General features: G+C 32.4%; 1 protein-coding gene and 1 pseudogene across 2 annotated transcripts; both read right to left on the bottom strand.

The window, feature by feature from the left end:
- Window positions 1-3,742: 3,742 nt before the first annotated feature.
- On the bottom strand, window positions 3,743-4,757 carry LOC114195941 (uncharacterized). Its single transcript, XM_028086392.2, has 3 exons — window positions 4,494-4,757; window positions 4,316-4,417; window positions 3,743-4,232 (listed from the first exon to the last, which is right to left on the bottom strand). Exons 1-3 carry the CDS (start codon window positions 4,515-4,517, stop codon window positions 3,843-3,845), a joined length of 516 nt encoding a protein of 171 aa, XP_027942193.1. The 5' UTR covers window positions 4,518-4,757; the 3' UTR covers window positions 3,743-3,842.
- Window positions 4,758-9,332: 4,575 nt separating this feature from the next.
- LOC114171964 (uncharacterized) lies at window positions 9,333-22,188 on the bottom strand (annotated as a pseudogene). The gene is made up of 16 exons (XR_014984388.1): window positions 21,809-22,188; window positions 21,661-21,709; window positions 20,233-20,360; window positions 15,700-18,427; window positions 15,122-15,617; window positions 14,219-14,257; window positions 13,912-13,977; window positions 13,194-13,269; window positions 13,079-13,120; window positions 12,611-12,719; window positions 11,675-11,714; window positions 11,346-11,575; window positions 10,984-11,060; window positions 10,577-10,810; window positions 10,246-10,496; window positions 9,333-10,152 (listed from the first exon to the last, which is right to left on the bottom strand). The product of XR_014984388.1 is annotated as an uncharacterized LOC114171964 (transcript).
- Between the last annotated feature and the right edge of the window lie 252 nt (window positions 22,189-22,440).

Below are 22,440 nucleotides of genomic sequence, written 5' to 3'. Positions count from 1 at the left end.
AGTGTTTAATAGCATAAACATTTCATTTACTTGGTAATATAAAAAAAAATCTTTACTTATTATTATTAATTTTTATTTCATTTCAAGAACTCTTTTATTTCGCTAGAACAATTTTTGTTATTTCTCAACCATTGAGTATATATGTTGATATTTGAAAAGTTTTCTTAGATCTCTAAGATATTTTTCGTCTTATCATACCCTTAATTATACATTTGTTTTTCTTTGTGCAATTCTTTCCAATAGTCTCCAAATTGTTTATAAGACACACATTTGTTAATTTTCTAATATTTTTATTTTTGTTTATTTTCATCATGTAGAATACTATTTCGATAATTTTTATCTAATTATTTTTTATTTTCTAACTCATTACAATCATACTTTAATTTTTTCACCATAATTGTATAAATAATTTTTATTTACTACAATATAAAAATTTAATGTAATTGTCATGAATATTTTTTTATCACCATCCAACATATATTGGAGTTTAAAAGATACAATATCTATGATAAAATTTTATTATGTTTATTATTTGTTCTTTGCGTCATTTTTTTTATCAACCATTGAGTATATATGTTGATATTTGAAAAGTTTTCTTAGATCTTTAAGATATTTTTCATCTTATCATACCCTTAATTATATATTTGTTTTCTTTTGTGTGATTCCTTCCAGTAGTCTCCAAATTGTTTATAAGACACACATTTGTTAATTTTTTAATATTTTTTTTGTTTATTTTCATCATATAGAATACTATTTCGATAAATTTTATCTAATTATTTTTTTATTTTCTAACTCATTAGAATCATACTTTAAGTTTTTCACTATAATTGTATAAATAATTTTTATTTACTACAATATAAAAATTTAATGTAATTGTCATGAATATTTTTTATCACCATCCAACATATATTGGAGTTTAAAAGATACAAGATCTATGATAAAATTTTATTATGTTTATTATTTGTTTTTTGCGTCATTTCTTTATCAACCATTGAGTATATATGTTGATATTTGAAAAGTTTTCTTAGATCTCTAAGATATTTTTCATCTTATCATACCCTTCATTATATATTTGTTTCTTTTTGTGTGATTCCTTCCAATAGTCTCCAAATTGTTTATAAGACACACATGTGATAATTTCTTAATATTTTTATTTTTTGTTTATTTTCATCATGTAGAATACTATTTTGATAAATTTTATCTAATTATTTTTTATTTTTTAACTCATTACAATCCTACTTTAATTTTTTCAATATAATTGTATAAATAATTTTCATTTACTATAATATAAAAATTTAATGTAATTGCCATGAATATTTTTTTACCACCATCCAACATATATTGTGGTTCAAAAGATACAAGATCTATGTTAAAATTTTATTATTATGTTTATTATTTGTTCTTTGCATCATTTTGATCAAGTGATGTATTATAACTTTTATTAGTGTATAAAATATAGATTCATTATAATTTTAAAAATTGAAGTAAACAAACATTTAAAATATATTTTAATTTAAATATTTTTTCCTTTTATATTTTTTTAAAAATATTTTTTCCTTTTATAATTTTTAAAAAAATATTTTTAAAGTTTATCAACTAGGTTTCATTAATGTTTGCAAATTTAATAAATGTTTTGGTTCTCATTAAATTTTATTTGGTATTCTAATCTAAAATGTAAACAATTATAATTTATTTAAAAGTATTTGATATCAAAGAAACAACCATACTCCTAATATTGAATATGTGATAATATTATGTTTCCTTTACCGTAATTTTTATTATTTTATAAAAATTAGTTAAAATTAATATTAAAGTAGTAAGTAAACGGGTACGGGTATGGGTACGAGATTATACCCGTTACCCGGTGGGGATGGGGATGGGACAAAAGTTTGATACCCGTTGAGTTTGGGTATGGGGATGGGGATGAATGTTTTTTTACGGGGATGGGTATGGGATAGTGAAACCCGTCCCCACCCTGCCCCGTTGCCATCCCTAATTACATTGGTTGAATTTTATGTTCTAGTTATATTTTTTATCTTTTTACATCTTTAAAAGAAAAACTTGTTATATCTTGAAAGAAAAAGAAAATCTTATCTTAAAAACACAATTTGATAAGTTTTAAATGATTTTTAATTGAAATCTTGTGCTATAGAAAAAAAAGTTAATAAAATATTACTAAAGTATCATTTTCTAAAATTTAAAAATTACAATTAACTAAAAAGCTTATAGCATAATTATATTTAAAAAATGAGAAATATTTAAAAATAGATAAATATTTTAAAAATATTTTAAACTAAAGAATAAAAATAAAAAAGTTACTTTTTTATTTTATTGGATAAAGATTTTAATTGTTTTAATTGAAATCTTGTGATATAGATAGAAGATAAGAAAAAATATTAATAACATCAAGTTTTCTAAAAATCTTAAGGGAGAAATATTAAAAAAATAGAAAATTTAAAAATCTTATGATAGAATTATATTAAAAAATGTGAAAAATTTAAAATACATAAGCATTTTCAAAGTATTTTAAATTCAAAATAAAGAAAAAGTATCTTTTTTTTTGTTTTGATAAATTTTTTTAGTTTCATAATTGAAATATAATATAATAAAAAAAATTAAGATAATGAAATATTAGTAAAATTATCATTGTCTAAAAAATAAAAAATATAAATATATAGAAACATTGAGAAATATTCAACCATAAATACATATTTAAAAAAGCATTTTAAATTAAAAATAGAAAAGATTATTATTTTTTATTAAATTTGATAACATTTTAAGTTTTCTAATTGAAATATTGTACTACAAGAAAGTCCTAATTACTTATGACTGACCAATTATTTAAAAGAAATTATTGTAGAGGTGGTTAAGCGTATATATTAGTCTTTGAAATGCTATATTTGATTTGTTCATTGTTAGGCTATGTCAATAATTTTTTAATCTAACTAGTCTCTGATCCGTGCACATGCACGGGTCTTTTTTTTGTTTTTTGTTTTAAATAATATAATTGATATTATATTTATTATTTATAGAAAATGTGTAATTAATTTTTAAATAAAAATTTTTAAAAGAAAAGAATAAAAAATACACATTTTTTAATAGTAACCTATACGTTCCTTTTTTTATTTAAATATAATATAAAATTATCTCATAAAAATATGATATTATAGTTTTATTAAATTGTGGAGGTTTTAATTTCTTTTAGTGGGGTTTTTTACCCTCCACAAAATAATTTGCAGAGATTTTTCAAACCTCCACAGTTAGGTTCCCCACAAGTTATTTGTGGAGATTTTCTATAACCTCTGGTATCATGTTTATATTGTGGAAGTTTTTTAATGGAGGGTTATAACCTCTCCTATTCATGACTAATATTTTGTAGGGGTTTAAAACCTCTTTTATTTCCAAAAACCTATTTGATTCCAAAATTCCTATTTTTCATTTTTTTTGTGGGAGTTAATACCCTCCTCAATTTGAGGATTATACTGTAAAAATTTTAACTTGTTTCGTTTGTATTATTTAATTTGTAGATTTAATACTGTATTTTTCTTACATTATTCAAATCTCATAAAAAAAGTAATATTTTGTTTGTAATTAGAATTTCGTATTATACTTGACAATGTATGTCATCATTTGAGGTACTTATATTTTTACATCAACAATATTTTTTGTAAACTTCAATCAAATACTTCAACCAAAGTGCTCAAATATATATCATTAGAACTTTTGATTCTCAAAATCAACATATTAACATAAAAGCAATTTAAATTGAAACAATTACAACTTAATCCATACTTACTCAAAGTTCATAACACACTAAAATAGTTTCATCCTAAAAAACATCATCAACACCCTAAATGTTGCAAAGGCTGGACATAACTGACTTGTGATTGAGGATCAAAGAAGGCAGTTAATTCATCAGGGATCTTTCTTTCCTTCATTATCATGTAGGCTTTTAGTGCACCCAAGGTGGTTTGAATTTGGGATTCTAAATTAGTGTACTTCTGTTGCCATTGATCAGAAGATGTTGATGATGTGGCAGCACTAGATGAAGCAATGCTTAAATTCGAAAGTTGAAATCTTGTATTTCTAAATGAGTTAGTAGGAGCTACTCCTAAACCCATGCATCGAACCCTCCCAGAATGCTCTGCGCCTAACACTCTACCAACAACATCATTAGGAGAAACCTCTGATTCATCATTAGTGCTTTGAGTCAAACCCACTTCAATTTGTTCCTATAGACATACAACAATATGTAGTGAAAACGCTAAAAATTGAAGGAAAATGCACGAAAATATCATATTATGGTACAACTAACCGATATAGCCTTTGCCGCATCATTTACAAATGATACATCCTTTCTTTTAGGAGTATCAATGTATAACTTTCCCCGACTAGGCAGTTGTCCAGTTTCCAAAAACTAAATAAAAAGAGAAGTTAAGTTAAATAGTAAAAATTAAAAAATAGTATAGTATCATGTTAACTACTATCATTACCATCTCATGTCTTCTTCTTGACATAGGTTTAGAACCACCAGTATGAGGAATTACTTGCTTTTTGCGATTTTCTCTATTTTTTTTACAATTCTCCTATGAACAAACAAAATTGTAAGTTCACACAACAATAAAAAAATATCTACACAAACAATTCACACCATTCAAAATAATGTAACTTGTACCAATGTTTCCGGTTTTAGACGATAAGTAACAAAATGAGCCCACTGAGTTCTGTCTATACCATTTGGCACATTACTTATGATTTCATTTTGATGAAGGATTATCTTGTTCCTTTTTAAGATTATTGAATATGGTGTGAGTTGATTAAGAAAGCTAAGTGAAATCCCCACTGGACATTAAGATAGCATGCTATCTAGATGTGAAGGTTCATTTCACAAAGCTCAAGAGAAGAAGATGATGGATTGATTCAAACAAAAAGGAAATGGAAAGCACATAAACCATAGAAAACCAAGAACAATTAAAGGAAGAAGAAAACATAAAATGGAAAGGAAAGAAATGGTAAAAAATGTGAGAAGCACGCCACTACAAGGCTAGGCTAGAAGCCATGACAACCTTGAAGATGAGTGGATGTGTGCCGCCACTTGCTATGCAAGATAAGGCTTAAAAGTATTCACTCCCAAGGGAGGAAACTCTCACAAATGGTTGAGACACAAGAGTGTTTTTACTTCAAAATGTTCAAGCCTTTTACATGTCTAGGAGCACCCCTTATATAGAAGAGTTTAGGGGCCTCTAAGCAAATAAAAAATACCTAAGGATGTCTCTACAAAAACCTAACCCTAGCTTCTAGAAACTAGGTCAAATAAGGTTACAAAAAATGAGAGACAAAAGAGCTAGCTATGGTGTGTGCAAGGCTAATTTCGTTCTAGCACAAAAGGAGAAAAAGAATGTGTCTCATATGTCTCTAAAAAGTGGCCAAAGTGTGCTAAAAACAAAGGAGACCAAAGGTACATAGGTACACTTGCTTCATGGCTTTTACTTGATGCTTTATGCCTTTGCTTTACTCTCTCCTCCACATCATTTATGCTCCCCAATCACCATGCGCCACCTAGCATTGCTTTCTTACTCCTAATTAACCTACAAAGCAAATAAACATAGATTAGCATGTTGGCTTAAGTCAAGTCAACTATAGTCAATAAGTCAAACCTAGTCAAAGGTCAACAAGTCAACTAAAGTTGATTCAACTAAGTCAACTTTGGGAATCAAAAATAATAAACACAAATGAAAAGGGATGAAGGATTAGTGAACTTCCTTTCTAAACATGCTTAGTCTTCTTAAGCATGTGCCTTCATCCTTGGTTGGGGTCAATCCTTCATCATCCTCCCCTTCTTGGAGAGAATTTGACCACAAATTCTTGAAGCCTTTGTGGATGGAACTTGACTTGATTTGGGGGAGGATTTGCGCCTCCCTTTTATGAGCTTTTGTTCCATCCTTTCTAAGGGTATTACCCCTACTCTTCCTCTCTTGCTTATGCTTTGGGCCTTCCTTTTTGGCTTGGGAAAAGAAGGAAGAGTGATGCACATCTTGCTTTGGAAGAATTTTTTTGTAGGCAAGTAAAACCTTGGTGAAAGCTTGCCCCTTTTCTTTTTCTTCTTTATCTTTTCTTATTATATTTCTATCCTTATTAACTTCTTGAGGTGATAGAGGTAGTAAAGTTGTCTTTTTCCCATTTTTGAAGAAAATGTATTGGTTGGTATAGCCATCATGTAAAGTTTGTTTATCAAATTGCCATGGCCTACCTAGTAAGATATGTGTGACTTCCATGGGAACAACATCACATAGCACCTCATCTTTGTAGCTTCCTATAGAGAAGTTAATTAGGACTTGTTTATTGACATCTATTTCTCCCTCTTTACTTATCCAAGCAAGCTTGTAGGGCTTAGCATGAGGAATGGTCTCTAAGCTAAGCTTTTCCACCAACCTTGTGCTAGCTACATTTGTACTACTTCCTCCATATAATTAGAGAGCAAACCCATTTGTTAATTTTGCACCTAGATTGAAAAATGTTTTCTCTTTGAGTTGGCTCAAGCTCACTTTGATCTTGACCTATCATGCGCCTTAATAACATAGGGTCTTTCTCAAAAATTTTAGTTTTACTAGAGGAAGAAGATTCTTTTGAAAGAGAATGGGGAGATGAGTGTTCACTTTCAACATCATTACTCTTCTTTAAGATCATGGTCCTTTTGGTTGGGCAATTTAAAGCAATGTGATTATAACCCAAACATTTAAAACATTTAATGGAACTTGATCTTTAACAAGTGGAATGGTGAATGTGATCACTTGGTGACTTACTTTTACTTGGTGGTTCTTGATGAGAGTTAGAAGGGAACTTATCATGTTTCTTTTTATCCTTTCCCTTCCATGAGTGACTAAAGTAGTGGTTGGGTGAGTAACTCTTCCTTGCCCTTCTTTTTCTTTTCAATTGAATTTCAATCCCAAGGGCAAGTGTGAAAACATTTTCAAGAGTGGAGTACTCATACAACTCTACTTGGTCTCGTATGTCTCTCCTAAGACCACTCACAAATCTTTTTATTTTCTCTTTGTTAGTCTCTTTTATTTCAACCCTACGCATTTGAGACTCTAATTCTTTAAAGTACTCACTCACACTCATAGAACCTTGGTGAAGCCTTTGGAGCTTCAAAAGAAGTTCCTTCCTATAGGAGGGAGGAACAAATCTAGCGCGCATAAGAGTTTTAATGTCCATCCAAGAAGCCGCGGGTGGCCCTTGGTTATAATTCTCACAAACTTTATGCCACCAAGTATTGGCATACTCCAAAAATCCTAAAACTACTAGATCAACTTGTGTTTGATCCTTTACATGATTTTCATTGAAAATTTGATCAACTTTAGCTTCCTAATCAAGGAAGACTTTGGGATCACTTCCTCCATAGAACTTAGGAATCTTTGGAGTTTGCTTCTCTTGTGATGGGTTGCGCCTAGAATGCCCTCTTTTCCTAGCCTCTCTTTCTTGCTCTTTAGCTTCAAGCCTTTGAATGTGCTCTTGGATTCTTAGGTCACTTTGCTCCTTGTCTTTTCTTAATTGTTCAAAGGCCTCCTTCCTAGACAACTCCAAATCCTGAAGCAATCTCATCAATGTATTGTTTTTGTTTAGTGTAGGTGCATTTGATGAACTTGCCATGATTCCTACAACAAAAACACTCAAATCCGAGACAAAATAAATGGATTAGAGGTTAGACAACATGAAAACAGAGACCAAATCCAACCCAAAATGTAACCCAAGTGTTTAGATCACTCTCCCAAAGTAACAAGGCAAGGTTAGCACTCAAAATCCACCAAAGGAGTGAAGCAAACACTTTTAAAAACTTGTTCAAAACCTTTCAAATGCAAGACAAGTGATTCGGCCACAACATCCCAAGAGTTTCAAGAAAAGAAAACTACTAAGACAAAACAAAGAACACCTAGTGACAAGCAAGAAAAGCACAAAAACAAGGAAAGCTAAACTCTAAAGAAGAAAAGTTTGAGACAAAACTTTTAACAAGACTAAAACAAGAAAAGCACATTTTAAAGACTCTATGGAAAGCACTTGACAAGCATCTTCAAGTCTTAAATCATGCATACACCAAGAAAGATCATAACCAAGTTAAAGCATGGAACTAATTTGCCAATATCACCCACTTCTCAAGCATGAAACTGGTTGCATAATACTTAGTGAAAAACACACTTTTAGTTCACCAATGAGCAAGATTGCTCTCGGTTTTTAGACAATATTTGGTGCAAAAATTTTCTTCTTTTCACAACTAGTTTCATAAAATGGTGAGAAAGAGTTTTAGGTGGCTTGAACACTTAGTTCCTCAAGTTTTAGGCCAAAATCAATTTCATGGAGCATACATCAAGCAAGACATAAAGTGAAAGCAAGATTCAAATACTTGGAAAAACAAGAATAAGAAAACTTCAAGCTAACATATGACATATGACTCAAGCAAAAGTTAGACACATTTAAAGACTCAACATGACATACACAAAGACACAAACATGTAGCTATCATGCATTTAAACTCATGGATTTGAGGCTCAAAGACTAAGCATCCAAAGACATGTTATCCAACCACATTTAGGAGCTTAAAGAGGTGCAAAAACCGTAGCCAAACTGCCACAACAAAACCTGAAAACGCTGATTCACGTATTCTTGGCAGATCTGATCTTTGCTCACTAATTTGATCATAACTTTCTCCAAAGAACTCCAAATGCGTTGGTTCTTTTTTTGCTGGAAACTAGACTCATAGAGCTTTCTTTTGACACCAAAAACGTAATTTTTGGACCGCTGAGCTGGTGCAGTTTAATGTTTTAAAATCGTCAAGTTTTCTGCCAGCACTGTTTTTGTGTGTCATGGAAGTGGAGTTGAACCATACCAAGATAGCTACAACAAGACAAGGTTAGAACATGAAAACACCATATTCAAGGAAAACCAAAGCTCTAGATACCAAATGATGAAGGATTATCTTGTTCCTTTTTAAGATTATTGAATATGGTGTGAGTTGATTAAGAAAGCTAAGTGAAATCCCCACTGGACATTAAGATAGCATGCTATCTAGATGTGAAGGTTCCTTTCACAAAGCTCAAGAGAAGAAGATGATGGATTGATTCAAACAAAAAGGAAATGGAAAGCACATAAACCATAGAAAACCAAGAACAATTAAAGGAAGAAGAAAACATAAAATGGAAAGGAAAGAAATGGTAAAAAATGTGAGAAGCACGCCACTACAAGGCTAGGCTAGAAGCCATGACAACCTTGAAGATGAGTGGATGTGTGCTGCCACTTGCTATGCAAGATAAGGCTTAAAAGTATTCAGTCCCAAGGGAGGAAACTCTCACAAATGGTTGAGACACAAGAGTGTTTTTACTTCAAAATGTTCAACCCTTTTACATGTCTAGGAGCACCCCTTATATAGAAGAGTTTAGGGGCCTCTAAGCAAATAAAAGATACCTAAGGATGTCTCTACAAAAACCTAACCCTAGCTTCTAGAAACTAGGTCAAATAAGGTTACAAAAAATGAGAGACAAAAGAGCTAGCTATGGTGTGTGCAAGGCTAATTTCGTTCTAGCACAAAAGGAGACAAAAAATGTGTCTCATATGTCTCTAAAAAGTTGCCAAAGTGTGCTAAAAACAAAGGAGACCAAAGGTACATATGTACACTTGCTTCATGGCTTTTACTTTATGCTTTATGCCTTTGCTTTACTCTCTCCTCCACATCATTTATGCTCCCCAATCACCATGCGCCACCTAGCATTGCTTTCTTACTCCTAATTAACCTACAAAGCAAATAAACATAGATTAGCATGTTGGCTTAAGTCAAGTCAACTATAGTCAATAAGTCAAACCTAGTCAAAGGTCAACAAATCAACTAAAGTTGATTCAACTAAGTCAACTTTGGAAATCAAAAATAATAAACACAAATGAAAAGGGATGAAGGATTAGTGAACTTCCTTTCTAAACATGCTTAGTCTTCTTAAGCATGTGCCTTCATCCTTGGTTGGGGTCAATCCTTCATCACATTTTTGCTTTTTGTTAGATCATAGAACTCATTCCATAAATTCTGCCTATGTGCAGCCCACTTCCTACCAAGAGTTAGTTTGCAATACCGTTGTGCACTAGCTTCACCAGTCTTAAAACAAAACCGAGGCTTTTGAAAAAAGAAGACATAGTTAGTGTGTAAACATTTGAGTAAATGTAACATTTACAAAAGATATAAGGTCATACATGCATAAAGATATACCTGTAATATTTCCTTAAAGCATTCGAAAAAGTAAGTGTCAGGCATGCCTGTTTTCCCAGACCATCTTTCAAAATTAATTGGAAACAAATTACAATCAATTGCCAATGAACCACAATATCCTGCAAGCACGCCTTGTCCTTCACCAATTGCCATGACTAACTCATCAAAGTCCACAATGATGCGTTCCCCACGAGGTAAGTTATTTACTTCTCTGACCTTCACCTTAATTTTCTTGATAACTCCTTCTAAGTCTTTAACCATAAAACAACTTACTTAACCATAAGTAAAATTTTAAAAATTATGATCATGTAAAAATAAATATGACATATACCTATTGCATGAACAGTCTAATATGATGAAGATTCACGTCGAGCATGTTTTGTAGATGTTTCAGGTTGCTGTGAGTTCTCAGTGGGTAATGAGGAATCTATTGGTGGTGTTGTGCTCATTGAAGTGTGTGATGAGGTTTCATTTGTTGGTGCAGGATTTGTTGATGGTAAAGAATTAGTTGGAGGCTGAAGTGATGATTTTTGTGGATTTCGGAAACGCTTCACCTTTGGCATGGCTACATATATTTATGAGAAACCAAAAGTGAATCACAACAATGAAAACTAGATATAAAGAATGCATGGGGATTATCATACAAAACAGTGACCATAATTCTTTAATATGTATGTAGTTCTAAATCAAGGAAATTAGATAGTATTTAGAAAAATCAAATCCAAGGGTGAGACTTGCCTGCAGCTTGATCACTTTCAGCATGGGGGAGCACAACAGGAAAACCAAGTGAAATCTAAGGGTGAGTACCCTCAAACCTATTTACATGCAATGAATTTGTCATTACAAAAGTACGAATATAATAGAAACAGAATGCGTGCGAATAATTATCACCCTACTGTAATCCATGAGTGCGAATAATTAGTCTGCATGTTACAAGGTATAATATAAACAAAATTCTGCTTTGGATAGAATAGAAACAGAATATAGAGAACAGTTAGCACAGTTGAGGAGAGATGCAGAAAGCAAGACAGGGAGGAAAAAATGAATCATAAAGTTATTAATATCATTATGCCAGAAAGGTTTAGGTTACACTGACTTACAAAATTTGCAACTGTAAGAGACGGCCAATACAGCAAGGTATGGCACCTTTCAATGAGATACTCGATAAATTCCAGATAATAACACTCAGTGGAAAGCCAATAAAAGGTGCAGAACCAAATGGAAATGGTGCTACAATTGTCCACTCTAGGGATATCTCTTTGGAACAGCTATTGAACTGTCTGAAACAACTGCTGTAGCAAAGAAAGAACACAGGACTTCACTTGGGGAGCTGTTTCAAAGAAGCAAATATGCTTAGGAGAATTTCAGTGCAAAATGTGAAAAGGAGGAAAAAAGAACTGAGAAGGAATTGGACAAATCTGCCATGAACCTGATGAAAGAAAAGCTGAAAAAAAGAATGCTCCATGCTTCTGCAGAAACAAAGTTGAATAAGGTAAGCAACTAACAAGCCATAACTTGCCAACAGGGAGTACTGAATCTGGCATTTTTAATATTACTGTTTATTTTAGTTGCCTAAGTTTTTTGTGTGGAAATATTTCAGGTGCATTTGGCTCTGGCAAAAGCAGAGCAAAGGTAATAATAACTAGTTCATATGACATTATTTTCCTCTCCTTTTACAACCATGTTTGAGGATTGAGGTTTTCTGATTACTAATGGTAAATACTAGCAAGGGAGATGATTTTAGGAATTAAATCTATGTTTTCAATCTTTTAGGTTCCTACTAAGATGCATAGATCTGACATGTAGCAGAATTCTACAACCAGTGTCTTGCAATTAATTTGAAGCAGGCTTTGTTTGTAAAATGCATGGATCTTTGGTCTCTAATTTTAATTGAAACTATATATACATTGACATTATTAGTTCCATAGATTCATAATTCAGAAGTCACGAAGACCCATAGAATTGCATAGATGATTGTTTTCTTATTTCCATCAGTTATGTTTGAGACTCTCTCATACCCACTTAGATAAAACTATCTTATTTCTGTACTGTGATAATTATAATTTCAGTATTCTCAGTATATGGAGATAATTTGACATGAGAGAGTATTTTAACTGTGATATAATGAGTCAATGGAATTCTCAAACACCCCCAACTAATTAATAGCCCTGCATCTCTGTTCAATGCCACTTGACTCTTGAAATATGCTTCTCATGCCAAACACAACTTGCAATTCTGTAAAATCATGTTTAAGGAACTTGCACACAAAAACCTACGAGACCATAAGAACTATCATATCTCTCTAGTATGCATTTTAGCCTACTCTTTACTCGATGTTGATGCAACAGAGGAAACCAAGACTTACCAGTACAGCCAAGGGTTCTGATGTTTCCAGTGCACTACTTCCATCTGTATCAAGTATATCTCGAACACCACGACTATCACAAATATACACAATTACTCCTTTGTCCAACCTGGTTGATAATATCCATTAGAACTTAGCTTTCTTAATTTAACTAGAACTCAAAGCTACATGCAAGATAGTTACGTAAAAGAAAATTTAAAGATGATATTGTTGGATCTACTGGATTATTGATTGTTGAAAGAATTTCACAACCTATTTTAGTTAGGCAAATAATTTTAAATATTACGAGGTGTTTTTGATAATATGGTTTGAACACTTCTGACATAAAAGATAAGAATGATGGAGTGACCTATGCAGACATGGAATGACTATAAGTTGTACTATCAAGCATATTTTCAAGTGCCACCAAAGAAAAATGATACATAATACAAGGTGTAAATTTGCCAATAGTTGATAATCCTATCTTACCAAATTTTGGCAATCTCAATTCCTTCTGGGAAAAGACCACCACTACAACAAATAAAAGGCTTCAGAAAACTAGTGATTGAAAGTACATAATGGGAAATGTTCATTGCCTAATCACCTATTATCTCTTAGGTCCAAAACAAATGCATTAACATTATTGCTCCTTAATGTATTGATTGCTTCTTTGATAGCACCTGCAGGGAGGCACATCCACAAGAAAGTAAGGAAAAGATAGATACATAAACTTTTTACATCATCAAAGAAAACAAAGAACCAATTATGGAAATGACAAACAATTATCAATATATTCGATAACATAAATCATACTTAATCTAAATTGAAAGTGAAGTACAAATTCCTATCCAACGATTTCTTTTATGTGTCAAATGATTTGGTGTATATAAATGGAAATTATAACAAAATTCCATATACTGAGAATACTGAAATTATAACCATTAGGTCTTCATTGTTTATTAGTGGTACATGCTTGCCAAAAGATTTTTGCTCACTAGATTTAGTTCATGATGGATAACATAAAAGCACTGCAATTTATAGGAAATTAATAAATACTTCTTTAGGAGTGAACCATTTCACTTACAGTGCTCTTAGATTAGAAAAAAATGCTTTAGATAGTTAAAGTTCACAACCAGAATGCATTTATTCCAAGCATTTTACAAAGTACCCAGAATGCATTTATTCTCCCCCCACAGAAAGGAAAAAAACTAAACAAAAAGTATAGAAGAGAATTTGTAGCAGAGAAAAAAAATAAGAGATTCATAGTTCTAACCATCTAGGGTGAGAGCAAGAGAAGAAGGACAGAAAACAAAAGAAACCACCTGTGGAGCCTTCAATATATGCTCTCTGTTGCAGGATTGATTCTGACAAGATGAGGTTTATAAACTCTACAAGGACAAATTGGTTAACATCTTAATTATTGAGAAAAGTCAACTAAGAATATGAAGCAGAAAATTCTAAAGAAAATTCTATAATGACATATTATCTAATTGTATATAATGAGGATTTGTTATGCTTTTCTAGAAGCTAATGAAGTGCAAGAAACTGTATATAAGTTATAACTTGTGAAGAGAACCAGAGAAGAAAGAGAACTAGAGAAGAAAGAGAATCAGAGAATAAAGAGTACACTTTTTATTATAGGTTCTTTATATATATGTCCTTCCTAACCTGAAATTGATAAGAGGAAGCAACATTAAAAAATCAAACATGAGTCAAGTATACATGCATTGAAAATAACTTTGAATATAAAAAATCATTACCTTTAAGAAAAAATTTATTACTCATTATTTTTTCAACTCATACATTTGAGTCAGGGATATCACCATCTAAATGGTTTGTAGCCAATTGCACATATTCATTGTCATTACTATAAAATTTCTCTAGCTCTTGATCTTGGTATGGCTCATTTTCATATACCTCTTCTACTATTTCTCCCATTTCATACAAATCTCTTGGCTTTAAATGCACAACAACACTCCATCCTTTATTGACCACATCATCTACATAATATACCATTTGTGCTTGAGATGCCAAAATATAAGGTTCATGTTCTTCACGATCTCCAATATGAATTAGTCTATCAAAGTTAACACAATTAAAATTCCATTGATCCTTTTTATATCCTCTTTCTCGTGTAGTATCTGCCCACTTACACTTGAAAAGAACAACTTTGAATTGACCATAATAATTAAGCTCAATGATATCCTCCAACTTTCCATAATAGGATAAGTCTACTTGCCTTAAGTTCCTGTCAACACTGCTTGATACACAAGCTGTATTAGATGTTAAAAACACACAAATATTTTATATTCTCAATCCCTCATCTCGAGTCAATGTTCGAAATTTAAACCCATTGATGTTGTACGCAGTAAATCTGTTAGCATTTTCCAATGGACCTCGTGCTAGAAACTTTAAGTCATTAGACATTGTATTTGTTGTTTCTAGATTCATAATCTAAATAAAGAAGTTATGTTAGCCATAATTGAAAGAAAACATAGTAAATAACAGAAAATGTACTATTTGATAACCCACCCGCCTTTGAAACCAATCAACAAACTCTTTAAACACTCTAGTTTCGATCTCAGTGGTTGAAGGTCGCCTTCCCCTTGAACTTCTTTTTATTAGTTGTCTAAATTCACTACATATATAATCAAACAACATGACTAATATAATTTAATTAGTTTAAATACAAATCACATACTTAATGTAGATTACTCACTCAACAAATGGTGTGACTATTGCACAATTTAAAAGCACATATCGATGGGCTTGTAGTTTTTTCATCTGAGTTAAAGTAAAATTCGAGGAACCTTCTACTGGCTTCCCACCTTGTGGGAAGATAGATGACAGAAAAGGCTCATTATCACCTGTTTTTTCACAAACACGTCTTGGTCTATTGAACCTTGTCTCTATATCTTCAATGTATCTAGAACAAAAGGTAAGAGACTCTTCAGCTAAGTATCCCTCAGCTATAGAACCTTCTGTTTTTGCCTTGTTTCGTACAAAGGTCTTTAAATGACCTAATTCCCTATAATAATGAGAAATAATTAGAGTAAACAACTTGGATATTTATGATAATGATACCTTAATCTAAAAGTACTAAGCATTACCTTTCTATAGGATACATATATCGATAATGAACTGGACCTCCAAGTTTTGCTTCCTCCACCAGATGAACAGTTAAATGAACCATAAATGTGAAGAATGATGGTAGGAATAACATCTCTAAGTGGCAAAGTGTTAGCACAATGCGATCTTAAAGCATTTCAAGTTCTTGTGGATTTAAACTTTTACTACAGAGGACTTTAAAAAATGAGCAAAACTCCACCAAGGTTGCAGTGACATGGTTTGGTAACAAATTACGTATTGCCAGCGGTAGTAATTGCTCCATAATAATATGGCAATCGTGACTTTTTAGCCCGAATATTTTTTGTTGCACCTCATCAACACATCTAGAAATGTTACTTGAGTAACCATCCGGTACTATAACATTTTTCAAAGTTTTGAGAAACAACTTTTTGGTATCACGAGTTAGTGAAAACTAAGCAAGGTGATATCTTCCATTATCATCTGGCCAAAGATCCTCTCTTATGCCTATTTCCTTTAAATCTTTCCTAGCATTTACATTGTCTTTGGATTTAGGCTTTTCATTTAACAAAGTATACACCAAATTGTCAAATACATTTTTTTCAATATGCATGAAATCTAAATTATGGCGTAACAAATTAGACTCCCAATACGGAAGTTCAAAGAAAATGCTTCTTTTTTTCCATTGTTTAACTTCTTCTCTAGATCTTTTTCCTCTACCATCCAAAATTACTCATCTCCCAAATGTAACATTAATATTTTCAACTTGCCTAAAAATGTCAGATCCTGATAATTTTAGTGGTGGATTCCTTGTTTTAGTGCTTCCATCAAAGCGAACACGATTCAATCTAAATCTATGGTTTCTACTCAAAAAGCGACGATGCCCCATAAAACACCACTTCTTACTATAAGGAAGACGACAAGGTTTTGCATCAAAGTTACAAGTAGGGCAAGCTAAACCTGTGTGTGTTCCAACCAGATAAAATGCCTAGGCCAGGAAAGTCACTAATTGTCCACATAAGAGCTACTCGCATCCTAAAAGTTTCATTCAATGAAGAATCAAAGGTCTCCACACCATTGTTCCATAGCTCACGTAACTCATCCACAAGGGGTTGTAAGTACACATCAATATTATTTCCTGGCATTTGCTTGCCTGGAATGATCATGGATAGGATCAATGAAGTGTGCTTCATACATATCCATGGTGGAAGATTGTATGGAATTAAAAACACTAACCAAATACTATAAGTAGAACTCATAGTACCAAAAGGATTAAAACCATCACTAGCAAGGCCTAAACGAACATTTCGAGGATCAGAAGCAAACTCAGGATGCAATAAACTAAGTGTTTTCCATGCCTCACCATCCCTTGGATGCCTTATGAACCCATCCTTGTTCTCTAAAGAATGCCATCTCATATGCTCTGCAATCTTAGAACACAAACAATCTTTGCAATCTTGGTTTCAATGGAAAGTAACGCAAAACTTTTGCAGGTTGCTTTTTCTTCTTCTTTGGGTTCCATCTAGATGTACCGCAATGTTTGCATGTTTGCAAATCTTTTTCATCATCTCTTAAATATAACATACAATCATTCGGACATGCATCTATTTTGGTATAGTTAAGACCAAGTTTGTTGATGGTTTTCTTAGCCTCATAAAAAGAATGAGGCAAGTTTGCTTCATTAAATGCATCTTTTAACAAATCTAGGATCATAGTCATGGCCTTGTCACTTAATCCACACAAAACCTTGATGTGATATAATTTGATTACAAACTCTAATTTTGTGTACTTGCTCCCGTCACACAATGTTTGATTTCCATCATTGAGAAACTCAATAAACTCATTATAATCCTCCTTTGGCCTTTCATTCAAAACATCATCTACACCCAATGGTTGTTGATGTGATCCCAATAAGCCTAAGCTCAAATGCATCAACAAGCGCAAGCCCACCTCGAGGCCCAATCACTAGAAGCATGATAAAGAAGATCCACATGGGCCTCTCACAAGATGATCAAGTCAATCATGGGCTTTTCACTTTATTCACATGGGCCAAAGAAATCTACAAAATATGAGTTAATGCATGGAAGACCATAGTTTAGATTTAAATTGGGCCATTGTTTAGGCCTTGTTTTTCTAGAATACTAAGTCAAATAATGTGTAGTTAAATTGATGAAATTGGGCTTGACTAAGCCCAATAGGAGATTTGGCCATGAGCTACCAAAGGTCAAAGGTGGACTAAGTGGAAGTCAACATTCCTTCCTACACCTCATGGATCATGCATCCCATGGAGCCAAGTCCACACTCCACCCATGTGCCTCCTTCATCCAAGGGCTAAGAGAGTGTCTTCTTTTCCAAGTCTTCATCCAAAGGCTAGGAAGATGCCTCCTTCTCCAAGCCACCATCCAAGGGTGATGATTAAAGCTTCTCCTCCAAGCTTGATCTAAGGGCCAAGAATTAGTCTAGCTTTTAGGCTCACATATAAAAGCCAAAAGTAGACCATTTGTACATTTTAACTCTTGAAATTTCTAATAGAATGTTTGTGTTGAGATCACTCCACTCTTCTATTATTTTGAGAGCACACATGGCTAACCTTCTCCTTCATCTCCTCTAGCCACCTTCCATACCATAGCTCCACTTCTACTCTTCATCTTCACCAAAAACCTCCATTGCCTAGAGCTCTTCTTGCTCTTATCTTCATTTCCGCTGCATTTCATCTTCTTTTTGGTGTCTTCCATGGATCTCCTTCCTCTCCTACACCAAGGACGTCCATCAGTTGTGTTCTGCCTAGATTAGTACTTTCTTGCCTATAGTGCCCAAATGCTTCATTGATCATTGTTTCCATTAGATTTTCATAATGAAATGCCTCTTGTATATCATCTTCATTACTAGAAATATCTTCTATTTGTTTCTCACCATGAAGATTCCATATAACATAATTTTTGGGAAATGCTTTTAAAATCAAGTGCTCCTCAACTACGCCTCTAGTTTGCCATTTCATAAACCCACATTTGGGACATGGGCATTTAATTGTATCTCCAACAGCCCCATTTTCAAAAGCAAAATCTAAGAATTTTTTTAAACCAATTGAGTATTCAATTGTATTCCGAGGTTTAACAATCCAAGATTTATCCATTGAAATAGATACCTAAACAAAATGACAATGAGTATTTTATAAAATACACAAACACTTATAAAACATAGAAGAATATAAGAAATATGGTTCACTAATAACTAAATAAGAAATATGGTAAATTAATGTGCTCTAAAATTGAAAGGAGATACTAATAAAGATACTAATAAAGATACACATAATGTATTATAAAAAGACTATTCAAAAAAGTAAATTATATTCGATTAATTCGTTAGGAAATGTTCGACACACTTTTTTTTATGATTGGAGTGATGCATGTGTAAGTATATATAATATGGTGGATGATTATTACTATATCATGCTGCTTAATCTCAAAGGCTATTATTTTCAAAAATGATTTTAATTTAGTAAATGATATGATGATGAGTGAATATTAATAATATTATATATGTATTGCTGACCTGTACGCATATTATATAAGTATCATTTACAATTGGTTATGCCATGTTGACTAGTGAATTTGGCCTGTTTGAAACACCCTCTCAGGCATGTCTCCTATGGTCAACCACAACAATATCAAAGGCTATTGGATTGGTCAAGTTTTCAACAGTATTGTTTTTCCCAAAGTCAATGATATTAACCTCTCTATCAGTTTCTTGTAAGGGATCTAAACAATTAGGTAAAAATGAGTATTTGATGTGTGTAAGCAAAGGATAGAAGGTTCTATATCAAGAGGAGTTTCTTTTGAAGAAACATTGTGAATTTCAACAAGAACTTTTGACAATTGTTTATTAAAAAAAGGTTGTGAAATTCGAGACAAGAATATATGAGAGCGCTTTGTCGTTCAGAGCAATTGAGAATACTTTTTCGAGTTATAAAATAGAATCAAATATCTTTTATATATATATATATATATATATATAAATATTTATTAATCAATTAATTAGTGTTAAAAGATGATAAAAGTGTTTCCAAACTTTATCAGCATATTCAAGCTTAGTAAATAGTTCAATCAAATAGCAAAAGGCTTCGTGTTGTATGATACAACGTCTAGATAAATTCAACTCATTAGTAACAAAATCCATTACAATTGGACCAGTTGAAAACTAATGCCTTTTCAATTATTACAGTTTGGACTACATTTCAGTACCTACCCATGTGTTTTTAAATAGTTTTAAAAATGACAACAAAATTAAGAATAAAAAAAAGGAAAACACTAACATAGCTCGATGACAGATATACTTGTCGGTCCAATCCTTTTGGTTTTAGCGTCGTTCTATCTAGCATCATTCAGTTCCAGAATATTAGTTATAGTTGAGTTGCTGCCAGGCCTACTGATATAGTATTAGAGAAGACGAATTTGGTGTTGATGAATTGCTTGCAGGTCGTCACACTATCGTAAAATTATGTAATTTCAATTTTTTATTATTAATAATTTAGTAAAGGCCTAATACTTGGTTATTACCTGCAGTGATGTATCTCCTTCTTCAAAGACCAACAACGCTCCTTCAACAACTTAACAATGCCAAACCGCAGCAAACACTAACCAACCTTCTCCAAGGACGAATCACCATTCTTTTCTTATTTCCCTAGCTGACAAAGAGTTAAGCATGAAACTGGAATTAAGTAAAATGATATGGTGCAGGAAGAAAAATCGTAGGCTGAATGAAATAATTGTCAATTCTGGAACAAGTGATTTCAATCCACATTTCATGTGGATATAGAATCCCATTCCATCATTTTTGTTTTTGATCACAACCATATTTGAAAAAAAAAAGATACAAATCACCTTTTGTCATGAAAATTTTTAATTATAAGAATTAAGCAAGAACAAAGGAACACAAATCAGATAGAATCTTACAGGAAATATCATTTACTAAGATATGAATTGAATGTGGATCCTTAGTCGCTACATATGAAAGTGAAACCCTTAACTCTTACAATTATATTCATACAATTATTTCTACACATGTATTGAACAGCTCTCACTCATATTTAACACGTCTAAAAGTACAGGGTGTCTAACGTGTCAAATAATTCAACGCTGATTCCATAAATTTTGAATTACACTGTCCACATAGATCCACTTTTGACTTCAAAATCTGTAATAGACATGGTGAAAAATAAATGATTGTATATGTATGTACGATGCATTGATTCTAAGTACATGCACTTGAAATAGGTAACAGAAGGAGATAGCAGCTACAGAGAGGAATCTGTCATGGAGAGAAGTAGCAGAGCGGATGAAAAGAAAATAGGAGGAGCGAAAGTTGCAAGCCTCTTGCTAGGTACTGAACAAATGATCGATTAATTCACTTTTCAATTTTCAAGAAATAGTTTCAAATATAACTTTTACAGTTGTTAGTAGAAGGGTCAATAAATCCATTGTATATGATAATCCGTGACTGAATGCACTTTTGGTTTGTTGTCGGTGAATCAAGCACTAGCTACACTAGCCTTCTTTGGAGTGGGAGTGAACTTGGTTCTGTTCCTAACCTGAGTTCTTGGACAAGACAATGTGAGTGCTGCTAATAATGTTAGTAAGTGGATAGGAACTGTTTACATGTTCTCATTGATCGAAGCATTTTTGAGTGATTCATACTGGGGACGATACTTAACCTGCACGGTGTTTCAGCTTGTTTTCGTTTTGGTATTTTACTCTTAGTCTTTTATTTTGACATTTTTATAAACAACGCTATCAACTCTTCTACCATCTGAATTTTTGAATTCAACAGAGCACTTGCTATTTTCAATACCAAATAAAGAAATTGTGAGCATCATTAAACATAATGAAGAAGTTCAATTCACTTTATCTTCTTCTTTTATTCACATAAAATAGCCAATAGAGGAAAATTAACCTTATTGTTTATCTACTAGAGAAGTGAATAACTACCAGGATAGGAAATAGAGGCAGCACCCTTCGATAGCAATGTCCGAATCGCCTGTTAAAGAAAAAACAAAACATAACATCCAACACTTCTACCTCACACAGTGAACATAAAATCTTAACCAGGAACATAAAAGGTATATGGACAAGGAACCTCTAGAGATGGCGCGACGACGGAAAGGGGAAACAGAGACAACGCGACTGAGATGAAGCGAAGAAGACAACGCCGACGGAGATGGCGCGACGGCGTGATGGAGATGGCGCGACGGCGTTACGGTGATGGCGTGACGGAGATGGGATGGCGCGACGAAGATCGCTGCACGCGATGGTTGGCTTAGGTTTTCGATTGGTTGAGGCTACGACACTGAACTTAGGTTTTTGATTGGTTGAGGCTGCGACACTGAACTTAGGTTGTCGGAAAATTTCATTCTAATTTTTCTGATTTGGGAGGAACACGTGTCTTTGCTCGAAGAAAAATGTATTGCAATTTGCGGAGGTTATAAACCTCCTCTGTTATCAATTTTTAAAAAATCTATCATAACCAGCTCATATGATATCTATTTGTGGAGGTCTTTTTAACCTCCATAAAATGACCCATGCTATATATATCTTTTTTTTTGTAGTGTTAATAATAATATTTATAGGTTATGGTCATTGTAATAGAAATATTTAAGTAAAATAAAAATAAATATTATCAATTTTGATTAAATAAATATTTAAAAGTAATACTATACTAATATTTTTACTATTACTAATATTATCAATAAATTTAATAATAACAAACAA

Source organism: Vigna unguiculata, chromosome 9, assembly GCF_037176805.1.
Source record: "Vigna unguiculata cultivar grain cowpea cultivar isolate G323 ecotype 2 chromosome 9, ASM3717680v1, whole genome shotgun sequence".
NCBI classification, from domain to species: domain Eukaryota; kingdom Viridiplantae; phylum Streptophyta; class Magnoliopsida; order Fabales; family Fabaceae; genus Vigna; species Vigna unguiculata.
The sequence above is the reverse complement of the archived record's forward strand: the minus strand, read 5'-3'. Positions and strand labels throughout refer to the sequence as shown.

What these genes read in the sequence shown, in the direction of transcription:
- LOC114195941 (XM_028086392.2), bottom strand. Translation starts at nt 4,517, where the DNA reads ATGTCAAGAAGAAGACATGAGATG. An exon ending in CAAGAAGAAGACATGAGATG is followed by an intron (nt 4,418 to 4,493) that starts GTAATGATAGTA and finishes CTTTTTATTTAG; the next exon opens with TTTTTGGAAACTGGACAACT. An exon ending in ATGCGGCAAAGGCTATATCG is followed by an intron (nt 4,233 to 4,315) that starts GTTAGTTGTACC and finishes GTATGTCTATAG; the next exon opens with GAACAAATTGAAGTGGGTTT.